The sequence below is a fragment of the Leguminivora glycinivorella genome, chromosome 18 (genome assembly GCF_023078275.1).
Source record: "Leguminivora glycinivorella isolate SPB_JAAS2020 chromosome 18, LegGlyc_1.1, whole genome shotgun sequence".
Lineage (NCBI taxonomy): Eukaryota > Metazoa > Arthropoda > Insecta > Lepidoptera > Tortricidae > Leguminivora > Leguminivora glycinivorella.
The window spans coordinates 3,444,556-3,463,498 of record NC_062988.1 but is presented as its reverse complement, the minus strand read 5'-3'; the positions used below and the strand labels follow the sequence as shown (position 1 = coordinate 3,463,498).

At 40.6% G+C, this 18,943-nt stretch overlaps 1 protein-coding gene and 1 non-coding gene across 3 annotated transcripts in view; both read right to left on the bottom strand.

The window, feature by feature from the left end:
* Positions 1–18,943, bottom strand: part of LOC125235870 (torso-like protein) — an 87,814-nt gene that overhangs the window by 11,167 nt on the left and 57,704 nt on the right. For both annotated transcript variants that reach the window (XM_048142489.1, XM_048142490.1), the window contains exon 2: positions 460–578. In XM_048142489.1, the coding sequence (XP_047998446.1) occupies positions 460–557 (98 nt within the window). In that variant the 5' untranslated portion in view covers positions 558–578. The remainder of the gene's footprint in view (positions 1–459; positions 579–18,943) is intronic.
* On the bottom strand, positions 2,885–3,000 carry Trnal-caa. Its single transcript has 2 exons — positions 2,963–3,000; positions 2,885–2,930 (listed from the first exon to the last, which is right to left on the bottom strand). It is a non-coding gene; the product is annotated as a tRNA-Leu (tRNA).

The window sequence follows — 18,943 nt, the reverse complement described above, 5'->3', positions numbered from 1 at the left end:
TATTTAAATATTTCGATGGTCATTCCGATACTGAACTCAAGAGACAATACAGCGAATACATCCGTTACCTCACTCAACACAATTATCTCATAAATAAATTGACTGCCCTACCGACTCCAAGATGAGGGTCTAAACAAGGAGACGCACAATGATCTACTTTGTGTACTAAGAGTTCGTTACATAAACTTGTTGATGGCCTTTCCAGCGCCCATCTCAGAGTCCAGCGAGGCGACTCAAAGGGCCACCGCCAGCAGTGGGGTGAGGCCCCGCAACATACAGTTTCCAGTCTGTTATATACTTACCTCAGAAATATATTGATGGCTTTGCCGACGCGACGCCCAGCTCAAAATCCAGCGAGGCGACGCAAAGGGCCACCGCCAGCAGTGCTGTGAGGCCCCGCAACATACAGTTTCCATTCTGTTATACTTACCTCATACCTCATAAATATGTTGATCTTACCTCATAAAGATGTTGATGGCTTTGCCGACGCCGAGCTCGGAATCCAGCGAGGCGGCGCAAAGGGCTACCGCCAGCAGCGCGGTCAAGCCCCGCAACATGCCACACGACGATGGAGCTTCCTACAGAACGGAAATAAATATAATTAGAATAGGTAATCGAAAATAGGGCCATTTTTTTTTTCAAAGATGTCCACCACTTTTTTTGGATTTGGAAATTTTTATGTGGTTTCGACTCAGAATCGCGAGCTCTTTCAATCCTTGTAGGAGAAAAAAAGTGTCCCAAGGTTTTTTCCCATTCCGTTATAATTTTTTCATACATTTTGTATGGCGGTAACGGAATGGAAGGTTTCAAAAATGTATGGAAATCTTGGGACATTCTTTTTCTCTTATCAGGATCGAAAGAGCTCGCTATTCTGAGTATGAATCGCGTAAAAAAATACCCATGTTACAAAAAAAGTGGGGTGGACAACTTTGAAAAAAAAAAAAAAATATGGCCAAATAACAACAATAGAAAATTAAAATTTTGAAAAAACCCCGACACAGTTGACCGATTTTCATGAAACATGGCTAAGAACACTCCCGACAGTCCCGACCAATACAATAATGTAATGAAACAATAAAAGCTAAATCTACGACGACATAGCGAGCCAAGAGCTACGATGTCACAGACAGACAGACACGTGAAACTTATAACACCACGTCGTTTTTGCGTCGGGGGTAAAAAATAAAAGTCGTCAATATTTTTATGAAACAATAGTACATTACATCAGAGGCCGGGAAAATGAGGATCTCCGGCCAAGTGGGTATAATGGCCGAGCGAGCGTGCGAGCGAGGCCGGATAGGGATACGAGGCCGGGAATCCGTTTTCACGCCGAGGCATGTATAGTGCTTTTCTCAAACATACAATGAAATAAAAAAAAACCGGCCAAGTGCGAGTCGGGCTCGCGCACAAAGGGTTCCGTAGCAGCAAATATTTAACCAAAATTACAGTTAAATCAACCTATCTCAAAAACTATAAGAGATACTTTGATCAAACCAAAAATCGTTGAAAGAGTTAATTAGCATGCATCACCTCTATTTTTTTTAGAATTTTATACCCCGTAGTTATAAAAATAGAGGGGGGGGGACATACTTTTTACGACTTTGAGAGCTGATATCTCAAAAACCGTTCACTTTAAGAAAAATGTTTTTTAGAAAACTTTATATCATTTTAAAAGACCTTTCCATTGATACCCCACACGGGTATGTACATCGAAAAAAAAAATTTTCATCCCTCAGTTACATGTATGGGGGCCCCACCCCCAATTTTTTTTTTTACTATTTAGTGTCATAATTTTGTAGCGGTTCATACAACACATATTCCCATCAAATTTCATCACTGTAGTACTTATAGTTTCCGAGTAAATCGGCTGTGACAGACGGACAGACGGACAGACGGACAGACGGACAGACGGACATGACGAAACTATAAGGGTTCCGTTTTTGCCATTTTGGCTACGGAACCCTAAAAAATGCTCTAAAGGACAATATTTTATAAAAAAAAGTTACTTTGCAGGCCTAGGCCTAAAAAATAATATGAAATCCCTTTACAGTCCTCTCGAGTTGTTGCGCCCAAAAAGCGATACTTCCCAGCCCATTTTAAGGAACGTAAAGACAATATTTCATTGCATGTTTGAGAAAAGTGTATTTCATTGAAGCGTGAGGCCTATAAAAATGGACTAAAACCCAGTTTCAACCTCAAACCTCTTTGACTATGAGGTGGCATCATGTATATGTCGCAGGGATTTAGTCAAAGACGTTATATTATAATTTCACTAGTGAAATTATAATTACACTGATTATTGTCAATCGTTTGCATTTCTCACAATTTAACGGGCTAGTTTCAGTGACATTATGATTTCACTAGACCGATACAGTGAAATTGTAAGACGGTGATAAATTGACAATAGCACTGGTTTGAGAAAGCCGTGAACCTAGGTTTATTATAATATCACTTATGCGGTCCAGTGACATTACAATATCACTGAAATAAGCCCGTGAAATTATGCGAATCTTTCGTTATTGACAATAATCAGTGTAATTAAAATTTCACTAGTGAAATTATAATATAACGTCTTTGACTAAATCCCTGCGACATATACACGGTAAATATTCTTAAATAACGATGAACCTGTGAAACATTATACATTTAAACTTACAGTATAAATGTGACTATGGGCAAATATATAAACAATTGTTTTAAATATACAACTGTCTTTCTTCGTAGGTAGGTACTAATACTAAAGGTTTATTAAATAACACGATTCGCAAACAGAAAAAAATCGAAATAAAAGTAAATATCAATTATAAGTAAACATTCAGAAGTATATTGCGTATGTAACTGGCTAATATTATAAAATGCAAATACAAAAAAAAGCAAAAAGTATTGTCAGAAGTGGGATTCGAACCCACGCCCTCAATAGAGGACCAGAACAGCTCATACCCGAACAACGGGCAAGGTTAACCTTGAGTCTGGCGCCTTAGACCGCTCGGCCATCCTGACAGTTGCGGTGGTGCTCGAAATTAGCGTACACGTTCGCGAGCTGTAGTCGGCACTGTGTGTTATACATTGCTGCGATAGATGGCGTTAGTAGTATTACCAGATTAGTCGAATAGCGTTTGTATTGAATGATATAATTTTATAATTCGTTCTCATATCACGTTTATCAGATATGGAATTGAATTGAATACCTACTAAGTATGAGAATATTTAATATTTATAATAACAAAACCACAAACGAAACATTTTCGTAATAATATTTCGGCTACATTGAAATAGTTTAAATGAGTTCAATGTGATAAAATCTTTGGACAACGCTTTAGTTTATTGTTAGTAAGGTAAGACTACAGTTCTTAGGAGGTACTTTTGGAGAATTATTTAGTCTTTAACTAATTTTGTAGAATGTATTTATAAACGGTATAATTGACCTTTGGTACCTTGCAAATACAACAATTATATGGCGCTTATATTTTAGGTTAAGTTACATAATTATCAAGGACCATTTAATAATCGTGTAATCATGTAATCGTCCTTGCTATTACATAATGTTCTTTGAAGGTTCTCTTGTCCTAGCAAAGAGGATCGAGTATTATAGAGAGTTACTGTCAACTGTCAAAGTAAAATGTGTAATCACTGTGCATAGACTGTCATCTTTTAACACAGGCTTAAAACTTTTGAACCTCAGTTTTGACAATTTGGCCCATATTCTTATGTTTCAATTTCAATTTCAATTTATTTATTCACAGATAAGCTTACAGTTAACACCAAGCGCTTAAAAGTTAGGTTATTACATAATAATATATACAAACAAGTCACTTTATACAATACTAAATTACATGTCAATACATTAGAAACATACAACAATTAAACATTATAAACAAACAAGCAAATAAAATATCAATAATAATTAATGTCATGACCCCCCTGGAGACTAAGTTGGCCATACAAATAGACCACGTGACCCCCCCCTGGTGCCCCGGGCCTTTACCACGTGACCCCCCCCCCCCCTGGGCATAAAGCTGGATCCGCGCTTGTACCCGGTTCAGACAGTTGACAATGTCTCAATGACATACTGGCCAGCGACAGCAAACTGGATATGCTTCACAGCACGGACTCGCAATTCCTTGCGATCAGCGCCCGTCACTTGGAGTCTATCACTACTCCAAGTTCGATCCACGTGTGAGTACCTACTATATTATGTACTTTATGTTCCGCCACACTATTTTATATAAGTTTACCAGGATTATTCATGTTTATACCCTCCTATACGATTGACATGTTTAGCTAGGCTGTTAATGTTAATTTAAGGAATAAATAAATAAAGAATAAAGAATAAGTTGTGTATCGATATCGTTCGTCACGGTCCTAACGATTGTACTTTTGGCTACTGGCCATGTTACGCTAATTAAATAAAACTGGTTTATGCTGACATTGACACCAAATTCGCATTTTTGGCAATCATAATCTTTAGTTCCGGCACAAAATGAACTTCGGAGTCAAGAGGCTAGGCCCTTGACCTGCAATCAACTAAACTAATCGAAACGCAAATTATCGTTTAAAGATGACAATAATAATGATTATTGATGATCAATAATTAACCTGAGAAAATAACTTCTTCGTAATTGACTAGTTATATCTTTAAGGCGATTATTAGCTGGCGAGTCGTCATATCGTATGTTATTTTTCCCCTCACTAGCTCGGAAACACGTGTTTTGTCCTTTAATACCAGCGAGTAAAAACGCATTTTATCCACTAGTGGGTAAAGTAATTTGACCTTGAATAAAGTCAAATTAACTGCTTTAAAGTTGATAAAAGTAGGTGAATCTAGTAATAAAGATGATTTACCACCTGTGGAACTACTGGAAGCAGTGATAAACGCATTTTTTGCGTTGTAGTTTCCTCGCTATAGTGAGGGGAAAAGTTTTGTGTTATACTCGGGTGCAAATGTATTTTACTTCTCGTGTGTTATTAATTAATTTATTAATTCCACACTCGGCGTTAAAATACAACTTTGCCCCCTTGTATAACAAATAACTATTGTTAGGGTTCCAGTTCCAAACATAAAAAACCGGCCAAGAGCGTGTCGGGCCACGCTCAGTGTAGGGTTCCGTAGTTTTCCGTATTTTTCTCAAAAACTACTGAACCTATCAAGTTCAAAACAATTTTCCTAGAAAGTTTTTATAAAGATCTACTATTGTGATTTTTTTCATATTTTTTGAACATAGGGTTCAAAAGTTAGAGGGGGGGGACGCACTTTTTTTTCCTTTAGAAGCGATTATTTCCGAAAATATTAATATTATTAAAAAACGATCTTAGTAAACCCTTCTTCATTTTTAAATACCTATCCAACAATATGTCACACGTTGGGGTTGGAATGAAAAAAAAATATCCGCCCCCACTTTACATGTAGGGGGGTACCCTAATAAAACATTTTTTTCCATTTTTTATTTTTGCACTTTGTTGGCGTGATTGATATACATATCGGTACCAAATTTCAGCTTTCTAGTGCTTACGGTTACTGAGATTATCCGCGGACGGACGGACGGACGGACGGACGGACGGACGGACGGACGGACGGACGGACGGACGGACAGACAGACATGGCGAAACTATAAGGGTTCCTAGTTGACTACGGAACCCTAAAAACCGGTCAAGTGCGAGTCGGACTCGCCCACCGAGGGTTCCGTATCCGTACAAACTTTCAATAGGTAGTTAAAATAGTTTTATGTTTCTCATATAACTTTAAAGACTTGACTTATAGGTATAGCGCCATCTCTCGGTGAATTCGCTAACTAATTTGCGCGACCTGTATAGTATGTTGGTTTTTCAGGGATAATTCTTTATAAGTAATGTAAACCGATTTCGACAGTTTTCACTGTATTTGCATAATTTTTTTTTATGTAAAGGTGTATTTTTTTTTACGTTTTCCTTTAAAAAAAACCTTTTTTTTTTCACAACAAAAAAGAAATAGGGGCAACTCAACTAATCGTAATACATATATTATTATCCATGTTTAAAGGTCTACCTAAAGAATTTGGAAAATATTTTGATTAGCTAGTTGGATTGAAATTGCTCCCAGTTGAAATTTTCTCGGTGCACCTTATAAACCGAAATCGTTGGAACAGCTTTCGAGATCCCTGGAGAATGTGTATATGTAGATACACCTGCAAGAATTGCCCGTTTAAAAATATACATACATACATACAATCACGCCTGTTTCCCAGAGGGGTAGGCAGAGACCACGGATTTCCATTTACTACGATCCTGACAAACCACTTTCGCTTCACACACTTTCCATAACGTTTCTCATACACGCTCGTCGGTTTCGAGTACTTTTGACCGGGCCTTTCTGCAATATTTCCCCGATTTGAACAAGAAAAGTTCGCCTACGCTGAGAGAAAATACAACCAGTTTTCATGTTCGTTCAACAAGTTTTTTGGTTAAAATAGCGCCTACGTGCTCTTTGGTTCAAACAACAAGCTACTTGTCATTTGAATCGGCAATATATTTGAATCAACAAGTCGATTTTATAAAAACAACCTGACACATTGTTTTAAACATACGTTTGGCTGATTCAAACGGATAAACCGCAACAAGTCGAACTTGTTAAATTCACAATGCAAATTTCTCTCAGTGTAGGTCTTCCACTTCCAACTGACCCTTCCACTCTTTTTTCATATACTTTCTTCGTTTAAAAATATAAGATTTAATATAGTTGTTAGTTCCGGCACAGAAAACAGCGAGCGAGTAAATAATGGCGACAGATTAGCGACTGAATGGCCGGTGATCGCAGCCCTTGGCCGAGTTGCGGATAGCAACAAACCTAATTATAGAAACGCAACCAAACGATTACGTTATGCCAGTGTAAATGTATAACTGACACGACAGTTTATTTATTTATATTTATATTTATTTATTTCACACATACAAATATCATTACAGGGTGAACCCAATGCGATATTGTAGTAACAAATTAAAATATAAAAACAAAGAACTTATACATGTTCATGTTATTACTACAATAACCTAACCACAAAATTAAAATTTTGAAAAAACCCCCGACCGCGACATAGTGGACCGATTTTCATGAAACATGGCCAAGAACATTCCCGTCTTACTCAGCTTTCAGACAAAAAAAACTAAATCTAAATCGGTTCATCCGTTCGGGAGCTACGATGCCACAGACTGACACACACACGAGATAGCCCGACAAACAGACAGACAGACACACACACAGACAGACACGTCGTTTTTGCGTCGGGGGTTAAAAATGACATAAGTTGAGATCATAAGGGTCTCCCCAAAACCTATCGACGCGGAATTTCTCTGGCTTTCTCTTATTCCTCCCTACCCTTATCCCACGTTATATGGTGTCGGTAACACGTCTTCCTCTTCCATTCTCCCCAATCTTTCGTCATCTCAACACTCACATCCTTCTTTCTCATATCCTCTCCGACGCAAAAACGATGGGGTGCTATAAGTTTGACATGTCTGTCTGTATCTGTCTGTTTGTCTGTCTGTCTGTGTGTGTGTCTGTCTGTGGCATCGTAGCTCCCGAACGGATGAACCGATTTAGATTTAGTTTTTTTTTGTCTGAAAGCTGAGTTAGTCGGGAGTACTCGGGAGTGTTCTTAGCCATGTTTCATGAAAATCCGTCTACTATGTCGCGGTCGGGGTTTTTTTCTTTTAGAGACTCACTTATCCCAGTATTTAAATCATGAAATTATCCAGTCGTTTACACGGTCCAGTGGCGATCACCATGCAGTGAGTCAAGGCTTGCATTCGGCACGCGGAGTAAATCATGTAATTGGGCAGCCATTGCATTGAGCGTTCATTAAAAACGGATGATTGATTTGATATTGTAAGAAATATTAATTTTGTAATCCCACTGATGGCTATTGTCGTAATACCATACCTAATGTTATTACTTAATATGTATATCCAAAACGCAAGACAATGCACGAACGCCACGAACGAACATCCTTGTTTAAGGCATTCTCACACCAATAAGTGTAATGTGTGCCGTGTGTGCGGTGGCTTGCAAGGACGACTCGTGCGACCTTCGCCATGGCGTCGCGTGATCGCATCGCATCGCCTGTGCTAAGTATCATCGATAGTTTATTGACGTCGCCCACCTTAATTTTATTATTCCTCTATGATAGAGATCGATGGTTTGATTTCGTCGCGCCGCGTCGCGTCGCATTGCCGTCGCGCGACCGTCGTCCACGCAAACCTGCACGGCGTAACCAAATCCTAAGTCGATCCGATCCACTGGTAGGAGATTCAGTGCTGTCAGACCTCTGGACTCTCAAAATGTTTGTGATTGCAATCACGACTGAAGAACATGCAGCTGATTTACCTGAAGCTGCAACATCATCAGCAATAGATGATGCTGCCAATGATGAAGCGAACATTTAATACAGCGACAGAGTTGCTTAAGCCTCCGCCACACATAAAGCGTTTTGATAGCGTAGCGTCAGCGGAGCGCAATGATAGCGGTGCGCCGGACGAACGCTGGCGTTCCGCTCGCAATCCGCACTCGTTAGTTCCCGCCGGCGTCCACTGGGCGCAAGTTGCGCCCAACCCGCGCAACGCTAGCGTTCGTCCGGCGCACCGCTATCATTGCGCTCCGCTAACGCTCCGCCTACGCTCTCAAAACGCGCATGTGTGGCCGAGCTTTTAAATCGGGACTTAATCGCGAATCACTACACATCAAACTTTACAATGTTGTTCCGTCGAGGAACAGAGATTTTTAGTTTTAATTTCTTTTCTTGATATAGTTAAATAGTTATTTCATTTTCATACATACAAGGCAACACAATTTTGAAAGAATACTTGTTTCCATGTATATGTAGCACAGTTTTTTGGAGCTGGCAATTACAGAAGTCCCAAAGCGACTTTCCGGTGCCCCACCACGCCACCTGGCGGATATATAAAAAAAACTCTCTCTTCGACCGTGCGAGCGCCATGATCTGCGCTCCCGTTATTACGAATTAAAAATAGTTATCGGTGCACCGGCGCGACACAAACGTGAAAATTGACATTTTAAGTGATATTCCGACCAGTGACCTAAGCTTCCGTTTATATGTGACAATCGTTTTAGTGTGAGGATTTTCCCAAAGTGTTTCCACGTGGCCCCACAAGCGCCTCTGGACAAATGTAAGTAGCCTCACCAATTAAACGCCGCTACATATAGTTTTTTGATCCGTTCGATCCGGATTTTTCTTTCTCACGTTGTGTTGCCCGTGTATTTTGCGGTATTACGTACCCATCATTCCAATTACATACGTTTGTAGTTCAATTTTTCATTGTAATTTCCGCCATCTTTGCTCACGGCAAAATGGTACCGAATCCTACAGACGGTGTCGAAACCGACACATCGTGTATGACACAAGATTTATTCGAGCGAGATCTAATTCTCGACGAATTAAAACGAACATTACAGTTCGCAGCAACGAATATAGAACAATTTCGTTCAAGAACTTCCGATTTAACAGCGCACCAGCGAAAGTTTACCAAAATTCAAACTAAGATCGAAAAGGCATTAATTAAGTCTAATAGCTTCAACAAAGAAGCCAACATTAAGATTCGAAATGATTTCAACGATTTATATTACGCGATAGTTACGCATTTAAATAACCTAAAGGAGGTAGATGTAGAAAAGCGGCGAGCGAGCCGCATTCCTGTGCCTAGCCAACACGACACGTTTATGAACGACCGTCGAAACTTGCCTAAATTGTCGCTTCCTGAATTTCACGGTGAACCTACTGGCTGGCCCGCCTTTTTCGACTTATTTCAATCGTTGGTCCACAACAACAATGCCTACACTGACGCGGAAAAGTTTAGGTATTTACTACTTTCGGTTAAAAACGAACCATTTAATTTAATTAAATCAATTCCCATAACGGAAAGTAATTATTCAATTGCGATCGATGTTCTAAAATCCCGTTATGACAACAAACGCATTATTGCGTCACAACATCTAGATAAATTATTCGATATCGATTCTTGTTCCGCGCGCTCATCAGTTGTTGCTATGCGAAATTTGCTTAATGTTTACCACGAAAATATTAAAGCACTTGAAGTTTTGGAGTTTCCGGTTAAAGAATGGGACTTCGTTCTGTTAAATTTATTATTACGTAAAATTCCCGTTAATACGCGAAAAGAATATGAACGTTCTTTAACCAACCCAAGTGAAATACCTAAAGTCCAAACCTTAATAACATTCTTAGAGCGCGAACTTACGGCGGAACAGATGATTACAGTTTCCCATATACAGTCCACAAAAAATAATTCCTTAAGTACAACAAATAAAAATAATTTAATTTCAAATCAAATTACACCTAAACGGGTTTTAATTACGAATACGTCAGACCAAACTCGACCGTATGTCGATACGAATAAGGTTCGATCTTGCGTGAAGTGCAAAGGCTTCCATTCACTTCACAAATGTTTAGAATTTTTAAATTTGTCTACTAAAGATAGATTCACATTTGTTCAAACAAATAACATTTGTTATAATTGTTTATGTTCCGGACATGACTTACGTAATTGTAAATCAAGTTTTAAGTGTCGTAAGTGCAATAAGAAGCACCACACCTTAATTCATTTAGATTCGGACCTTACGCGTACGCGACCCTTCCCGGCGAACAATGAAGCCGCGGAACTAGTTGCCGTCTCGCTCGCTCTAACGGAGCAGTCGCAGCCCGGCGCGGGCGCTGTCCCGAGCCCATCAGCTGTTCACGGCGTGAATCAAAATAATCTAGGTTTAGGTATTGAGCCTCATACGGTGTTACTGTCAACTGCGTTGGTTGACCTTTATTACGAAGGTAATAAAATTGCTACAATTCGTTGTATGTTAGACGGGGGCTCACAAGCAGCTCTTATTACTGAATCGTGTATGCAACGATTAAATTTACCGCGACGAAATGTCAGCGAGCCGTTGGTAGGTGTCGGTGATTTACTGCTCAAACCCAGGGGTACCTTCGTGTGCTCAATTTCGCCCAAGGGCAAACAAAGTCCAAGTATTCCTTTGGAGGCTACTATTTTGTCAAAATTAACCCGTCAAATGCCTAGTGTACCACTAGCACCGTACGGGGAATGGCCTCATTTGCAAGGGCTCGCTCTAGCCGACCCTGAATTTCATAAACCTCAGCCGGTTGACATGATACTTGGCGAGGACATTTTCATGGATGTCATTCGCGAGGGTATAGTCAGGGGTAAACCTGGCACACCCACCGCAATCAATAGTGTATTTGGTTATTTACTAGGGGGTAAAGTCAACTTTACTTCTAACATTTCGACTCCACGCCATACTTGTTTTACGTCGTTCGACAACGACAATCTCGAGAAGTTTTGGGAGCTGGAGTCAGTTCCAGAGATGCGGAGTTACACTCCCGAAGAAAAGCTATGCGAATCCTTTTTCCAAAAGACGCATACGCGCGAAGAGACAGGGCGATACATAGTTGCTCTGCCATTCAAGCCCGATGCACCGCCCCTCGGCGAGTCTCGGCAAATTGCTCTAGCACGTTTCCACAAACTGGAATACCGTCTAGAACGAAACCCCCAGCTGAAGGCGGAGTATCACGCGTGCCTCCAGGAGTATGTGGATCTTAACCACATGGAGCTCGCGGACGATAACCCCCCCGCTGGCGCGAGTTATTACATCCCGCACCACTCGGTGTCGGTAGGTACCGTTACTTTCGGTATCAGTAGTTCCCCTTATCTCGCCTTGCGCACAATTAAACAGCTCGCGCATGACGAAGCCGAGCGTTTCCCGCTCGCCTCGCCAGTCCTCCTAAATGACATGTTCGTCGACGATGTGGTGACCGGCGCAGATACCTTAGCCGAAGCCCTCAATCTGCAGCAGGAGCTGATAGGTATTTGTGCCACGGCCGGGTTCGAATTGCGAAAGTGGCAAAGTAACTCGCCAGCCATTCTCGCTGCCACGCGACCGACAGAGTTTCATGGTGAGCGGCGCGAAAATGTTCATTTTGCCGAAATGGAAAATGACAAAGGGGTCAAGGTCCTTGGACTTCAATGGAATCCAAGATCTGACGCATTTAGTTTCAAAGTTCAAAGTTCTTCGCAGGCCTGTACAAAGCGGGCGATTCTTTCCGAAATTGCAAAAATTTACGACCCCCTCGGGTTATTATCTCCGGTGACATTGTTTGCCAAACATTTAATTCAATTGCTATGGTTAGCCAAAATTTCCTGGGACTCAGAACCCCCTATCGATATTATTAACTCATGGACGAGTTTTATTAACGAGCTACCGCTCCTATCGCAAATTTCATTTCCTCGTCATATTTTCAATACTGACGACTTCGATTCAATCGAAATTCACGGATTTGCCGACGCAAGCAAAATTGCATACGCAGCATGTGTTTATATACGTCTGACGGACAACACCGGGCGAGTTCAAACCTATTTAGTCATGGCTAAAAGTCGCGTTGCACCTCTTCGGGTATGCCTTACTATACCTAGAATGGAATTGATGGGTTGTGTAATCCTATCAAAATTAATTGAAAGAGTTATGCATCTTTACGGTGGTCACATTCACCCCGATCAAGTGTACGCATGGTCTGACAGTTCCGTCGTGCTCGCGTGGCTTCAGTCACCCCCGCACGAATGGAAAACGTTTGTCTCGAACCGCACTAGTGAGATTTTGTCCCGTGTCCCGGCGCGCTGTTGGCGTCACGTCCCGTCAGCTGATAACAGCGCTGACCCGGCGTCTCGCGGTCTGCTCCCCGCCGCGCTCGTACAAAATGACTTGTGGTTCCATGGTCCTACATGGCTCCAACAAAGTCGCGACTCCTGGCCTATACCAAAACCGGTGGTAAACACGAACGAGGAAAAACGCAATACACATGACTCGGCAAGTCTTAGTTATGCATGTGTGTCCACATTGCCTCCTTCCCCGGACGACGACACTCTTATAACGCGATTTTCGTCGCTAGGTAAATTAGTTCGCGTCACGGCAGTCATATTTCGTTTCTACAATAAATGCAGGAAACATAAACAAACATTCCCAAAGTACGTCACCGTACCAGAGTACAATTTTGCATTAAATCGACTAATATTGATTACACAACAAAAAGTGTTCGAAGACGACATTAAAGGATTTCGTCAAATAAACTTCCGTCAATTCGTTTGCGGCGTCTCACGCCCATGTTAGATAGGGATGGTTTGTTACGCGTCGGCGGACGTATTCACAAATCACTTTTACCTTTTGAATCAAAACATCAATTGATTTTACCTAAAAGACATCCTCTTACAAATCTTATTATTGACGATGCGCATATAAAGGAACTACATGCCGGTTCGCAGTGCGTGCAAAACTCGCTCTTACAGCGATACTGGATTATCTCTGGTCGTGATATTGTTCGCCTCCGCGTACATCGTTGTATCAAATGCTTCCGCGCTCGACCGACTCGCTGCCAGCCGCGCATGGGAATGTTACCCTCGGTTCGGCTACGCCCCGCACGTGTGTTTAGTAAAACGTCTTGTGACTTTTGTGGGCCATTCTACGTACGCGCTAATAAGGTTCGTAATGCAAAAATAATAAAATGTTACGTTGCAGTTTTCGTATGTATGAGCGTTAAAGCTGTACATCTTGAGTTAGTTTCCGAACTTTCCACGGAAGGTTTTTTAGCTGCGTTGCGACGTTTCACGTCCCGTCGAGGATATTGTACGGATATATATACCGATTGCGGACGTAACTTTGTTGGTTGTAATAATTACCTTCAAGAGTTATATATTTTTTTACGTAATGATTCGGTCATGAGTGCCCTTAATCAACAAACTTTAAAACAAGGATTAACTTGGCATTTTCAACCACCTTATGCTAGTCATTTCGGTGGATTATTTGAAGCAGCTGTTAAGAGTTTCAAAACTCATTTACATCGCGTAATAGGTACACAAACGCAAACATATGATTGTATGCACACTTTGACGTGTCAAATCGAAGCTGTATTAAACAGTCGTCCGCTCTGCGTTCTAAGTTCGGACTCCGCGGATCCTTTACCTCTTACGCCGGCCCATTTCTTAATCGGTGAGCCCTTAACGGCCCTACCGGACGTTTCTCTGATAGACGAGAACCCTAATCGTCTTACACGTTGGCGCTGGATACAGCAAGCTGTCCAGCATTTCTGGCGTCGATGGAGTCGTGAATATCTCCATCAACTGCAACAAAGTACAAAGTGGCTTCAAGACCGCGGTCCCGCCGTTCGTGAAGGTACTGTTGTTGTGGTATGCGACGACCACCTGCCGCCGCTGCAGTGGAAACTCGCGCGCGTTCATGCTGTCCATCCGGGCAGCGATCAAGTTATTCGCGTCGTAACATTGAAAAGCGGGAACACGTTGTTCAAACGACCTGTTGTGAAGGTCTGTCCCTTACCTTTAGAATAAACTTATACAATCGTTACGACTCTTAATGTTAAGTTAAATATAAGTTTCATAAAATATTTTGGTATACTTTCGTATGGTTTCTTTTTTTATTTTCTTTTAAAAGTCACTCCGTGTCTTTTAAGGTGAGCGGCATGTTCCGTCGAGGAACAGAGATTTTTAGTTTTAATTTCTTTTCTTGATATAGTTAAATAGTTATTTCATTTTCATACATACAAGGCAACACAATTTTGAAAGAATACTTGTTTCCATGTATATGTAGCACAGTTTTTTGGAGCTGGCAATTACAGAAGTCCCAAAGCGACTTTCCGGTGCCCCACCACGCCACCTGGCGGATATATAAAAAAAAACTCTCTCTTCGACCGTGCGAGCGCCATGATCTGCGCTCCCGTTATTACGAATTAAAAATAGTTATCGGTGCACCGGCGCGACACAAACGTGAAAATTGACATTTTAAGTGATATTCCGACCAGTGACCTAAGCTTCCGTTTATATGTGACAATCGTTTTAGTGTGAGGATTTTCCCAAAGTGTTTCCACGTGGCCCCACAAGCGCCTCTGGACAAATGTAAGTAGCCTCACCAATTAAACGCCGCTACAGATGTCATATGCACGATTGCACGTAAAATGTGATAGATTACATATGACCGCAATACTCGCTTTATGAAAACAAATGGCCGGTGAACCCTACATTTAATTTATTTATTTATTTAGATTTAAGTATTTATTTTTGCCATCTTTTTTTGTGACAAGATTTGCTTGTCATTCCTCATCAGTCCGCAATATAATTAAATCGCATGCTAGTTCGCTCGTAGTTCGGTTAAATGACGGTACAGTCAGCAACAAAGCTATGAATATAGCCAAAATGGCAAAAACATGTACATTAAGGTGTGTATACATACACATATTGTTGGCACTTTGTATTCACAGCTTGATTGCTGATTGTACCTACTTACTGCGAGTATGTCGGAATTTAGTTACTTATATTAAAAGATTGACACGATACACCGACAATTGGCCAAGAAGTGAGACAAGGCCTGCTGCGAGCTGAATGAACTAGGTACTACATACCTAATAATGCAAGCGTTCACTGTTTACAATCGGGAGTCATGCTTGTGCCATTCATATCGGAGTGGCAGTGGTTTAGTGCCATTTACAGAGTTATAAAGGTATTTCCCCCTCACTAGCTCGGAAACACGTGTTTTGTCCTTTAATACCAGCGGGTAAAAACGCATTTTATCCACTAGTGGGTAAACAATTTGACCTTGAATAAGTCAAATTAACTGCTTTAAAATTGATAAAAGTAGGAGAATCTAGTAATAAAGATGATTTACCACCTGTGGAACTACTGGAAGCAGTGATAAACGCATTTTTTGCATTGTAGTTTCCTCGCTATAGTGAGGGGAAAAGTTTTGTGTTACACTCGGGTGCAAATGTATTTTACTTCTCGTGTGTTATTTAAACTCGCAAGTTCAGGATTCTATTCTCGAAATCCTTAATCCTTATTATTTATTATCGATTATTAATCCTTTCACTTTTTCAATTCCACACTCGGCGTTAAAATACAACTTTGCCCCCTTGTATAACAAAAACTCCTGCATTAGAGCTAAATATTCATTTGTTTTGTGGCCTACCGGCTGAGGTTTTCCCGCGGATCTACACTACACTATTACAGTAGATATAAATATGGAGGTTCAAAAAAGTACAGTACATTTTTAGAGGGTCGGCAACGGGCATCTCTTGAGTTTCAATGGGATTCCGATACTGCTTACTATCACGCGGGTCGTAAGCTTGCGTGTCACAAACAATGATGATGATGAATTTTAATGCTAATAGATGGATGTAGTTATATATTTTTATTTAGCATATATTTTGTTTAGTAAAATTTTATTACAAAAGCACAGTGTATTAAAAACCCCAATTTTGTCTCACCTTGTTTTTATTACATAATTCTACAGTTAATAAAGACGGTTTTGAATGGTAGACTAAAACTCCGAGGGTGGCAAAAAGAGAAAATAAACAACAAATTGCACAAGGGTGAGGTATTATACGCCTAATCAACTGGCTCAATAGAAATTTAAATAAGTATTATAGATTTTTAGAAATTATTATTTTTATGAATTTTATGACCCGGGTATAGGCAAACTTTAATATTTTTTTATAAAAAAACTAGACGCAATAGCACCGTCGGAGTTTTAGTCTACTATTCAAAACCTTCTTAATTAACTGTAGAATTATGCAATAAAAACAAGGTGAGACAAAATTGGGGTTTTTAACACACTGTGAAAAGCAGAGACGATACACCGAGATGGCCTAAAGCGGTCTCAAGAAGAATGGGCAATTGGGCATACATTATTTGTATGTAGTTGGGCAACCGTTTCGAATCGGGTTCGTACTTGAACGATTGTCATTCATGCTTGGTATTTAGTGGCATTTCATTTGTAAAGGCAAGTAAAGGCCAACATTTTATAGTCAGCGTAAGATAAGTTTTGTGCCTAAGGGACCAACCACACACAGGCGACGCATGTCCTGAGACGCGGAGACGTCAGCGCCAAGCCGCCCGAATTTAATTTAAAAAACGTCTCGTCTCCTCAGTACATTTTGTATTAGGAAGGACGTAAGACGCGCCCCCAGGCGACGCGTCGCTTGGCGCGCGCCACGTCGCCTGGGGCGCGCCAAGCGACGTCCCTTGCGCGTCCTTCCTATACAAAATGTACTGAGGAGACGTTTTTAAATTACACTCAAGCGACGAGGCGCTTACGTCCGTTCCTCTTCTCGGGACATGCGTCGCCTGTGTCGGACCCTAAGGGCCCATTTAACAATTTTAACATGCACGACTAGCATGCGATTTTAGTTACATTGCGGACTTTGACGTTACATCTAATTTAGTCGGCTGATCAAATGCCGCATTGTAATGAGAAGTGTCGTATAGTGTACATCAGTCTTAATATCCGTAAAAAATCAACCATGTCAACGAAATGACTAGAAATGACGAAACCAAGTAAGTGCGTTTTCACATTATCCGATCCGATATCGGATGTCGGAAGGATTTCAAAGGCAAAATCCAAAGATGGCGGCTTAAATGTATGTCCCATACATACATACAATCACGCCTGTATCCCATAAAGGGGTAGGCAGAGCACATGAAACTACTAAAGCTTCGGTGCCACTCTTGGCAAATAAGTGGTCGAAAGGAAACGAAATTGTGACATTGCAGTGACAGATTGCCAGCCTCTCGCCTACGCCACAATTTAACCCATATCCCATAGTCGCCTTCTACGACACCCACGGGAAGAAAGGGGGTGGTGAAATTCTTAACCCGTCACCACACAGGCAACAACAGGCATGTATGGGACATCGGTCCTAAATCCGATATCGGATCGGGTAATGTGAAAACGCACTAAGATTTTCAGATTTATAATTTCTTTGCGGCAAGCAAGCATAGCGCCCGTCTTAAAGCAAGCAGTCTCCGTAGATTATGAACGTCTGCAGATTTTTTCTATAAATGCACATGCACGTGTGTCGTATTAAATGAAGGCAGGTCACAATATGTCCTAAAAAGTTAGTTCATACTAGAGATGGGCCGAATATGGACTTTGCCGAATACGAATATTCGGCCGAACATTCGGTTCAGCTCTACGGTTACGCCATATTTTTAAAGTGGATGTCAAGATTAAAACCATTAAATGATTGATAATGGTTACACATATACTACAACTATGTTTTTATGATTTAGTGGATAACTAAAACAGTTAAAACAACTCTGAACTCTTCTCAGCTCTTAAACTACCTACGGTTATTTTTAACTTTTTTACAAAACAATTGTATTTATATTTTTACGCATAGGTTTCTCTCTTTTTAGCAGTTACTTAAAAAACTACTAAAATAGGAGCTTATTATTCAATGGAATACGTAAGATCTTCATTAGTTATTTACTTTGTTTATTCGGTAAATATTCGGCAATGCAACTGAATTATTCGGCCGAATACGAACATTGAAAAACTTGCCGAATATGCCGAATACCGAATATTTACCGAATATTCGGCCCATCTCTAGTTCATACTAAAATTATACTCTCTTCCATTAATAATGTTGCTAATCATTTACCAACAAAGTAGCAGTAATAAATGTCCTAATAAACCACTTATAAAACATTGATTTATATATCACTTAGTAAGGACATGGCATACGGGCAACCAAAAATTGTGCATAGTGTTGTCAACTTGTCATTAACACCGCTATGGGAAAATGCGAGCAAAGCGTGAGATCTATGCTACCAACGGAACTCGTCATCGTCACCAAGCGCATTGTGTTCAACTGAAGTGCATGAAATAAAAGACAATGGACGTCCGACGTCCGTCATATAAAAAACGTAAGGTGGAACCATGTAAGAAAAAAATGCATACACATTTTAGTAGGAGCCACTCATCAAATGGGATACAAGTGTTGCTGAAAACAATTAATTATATATGTTATTAATGATGACATTGATATAGTATGAATTTTCCGAGATGATTTTTTGGCTTTTACCGTAATCTGTT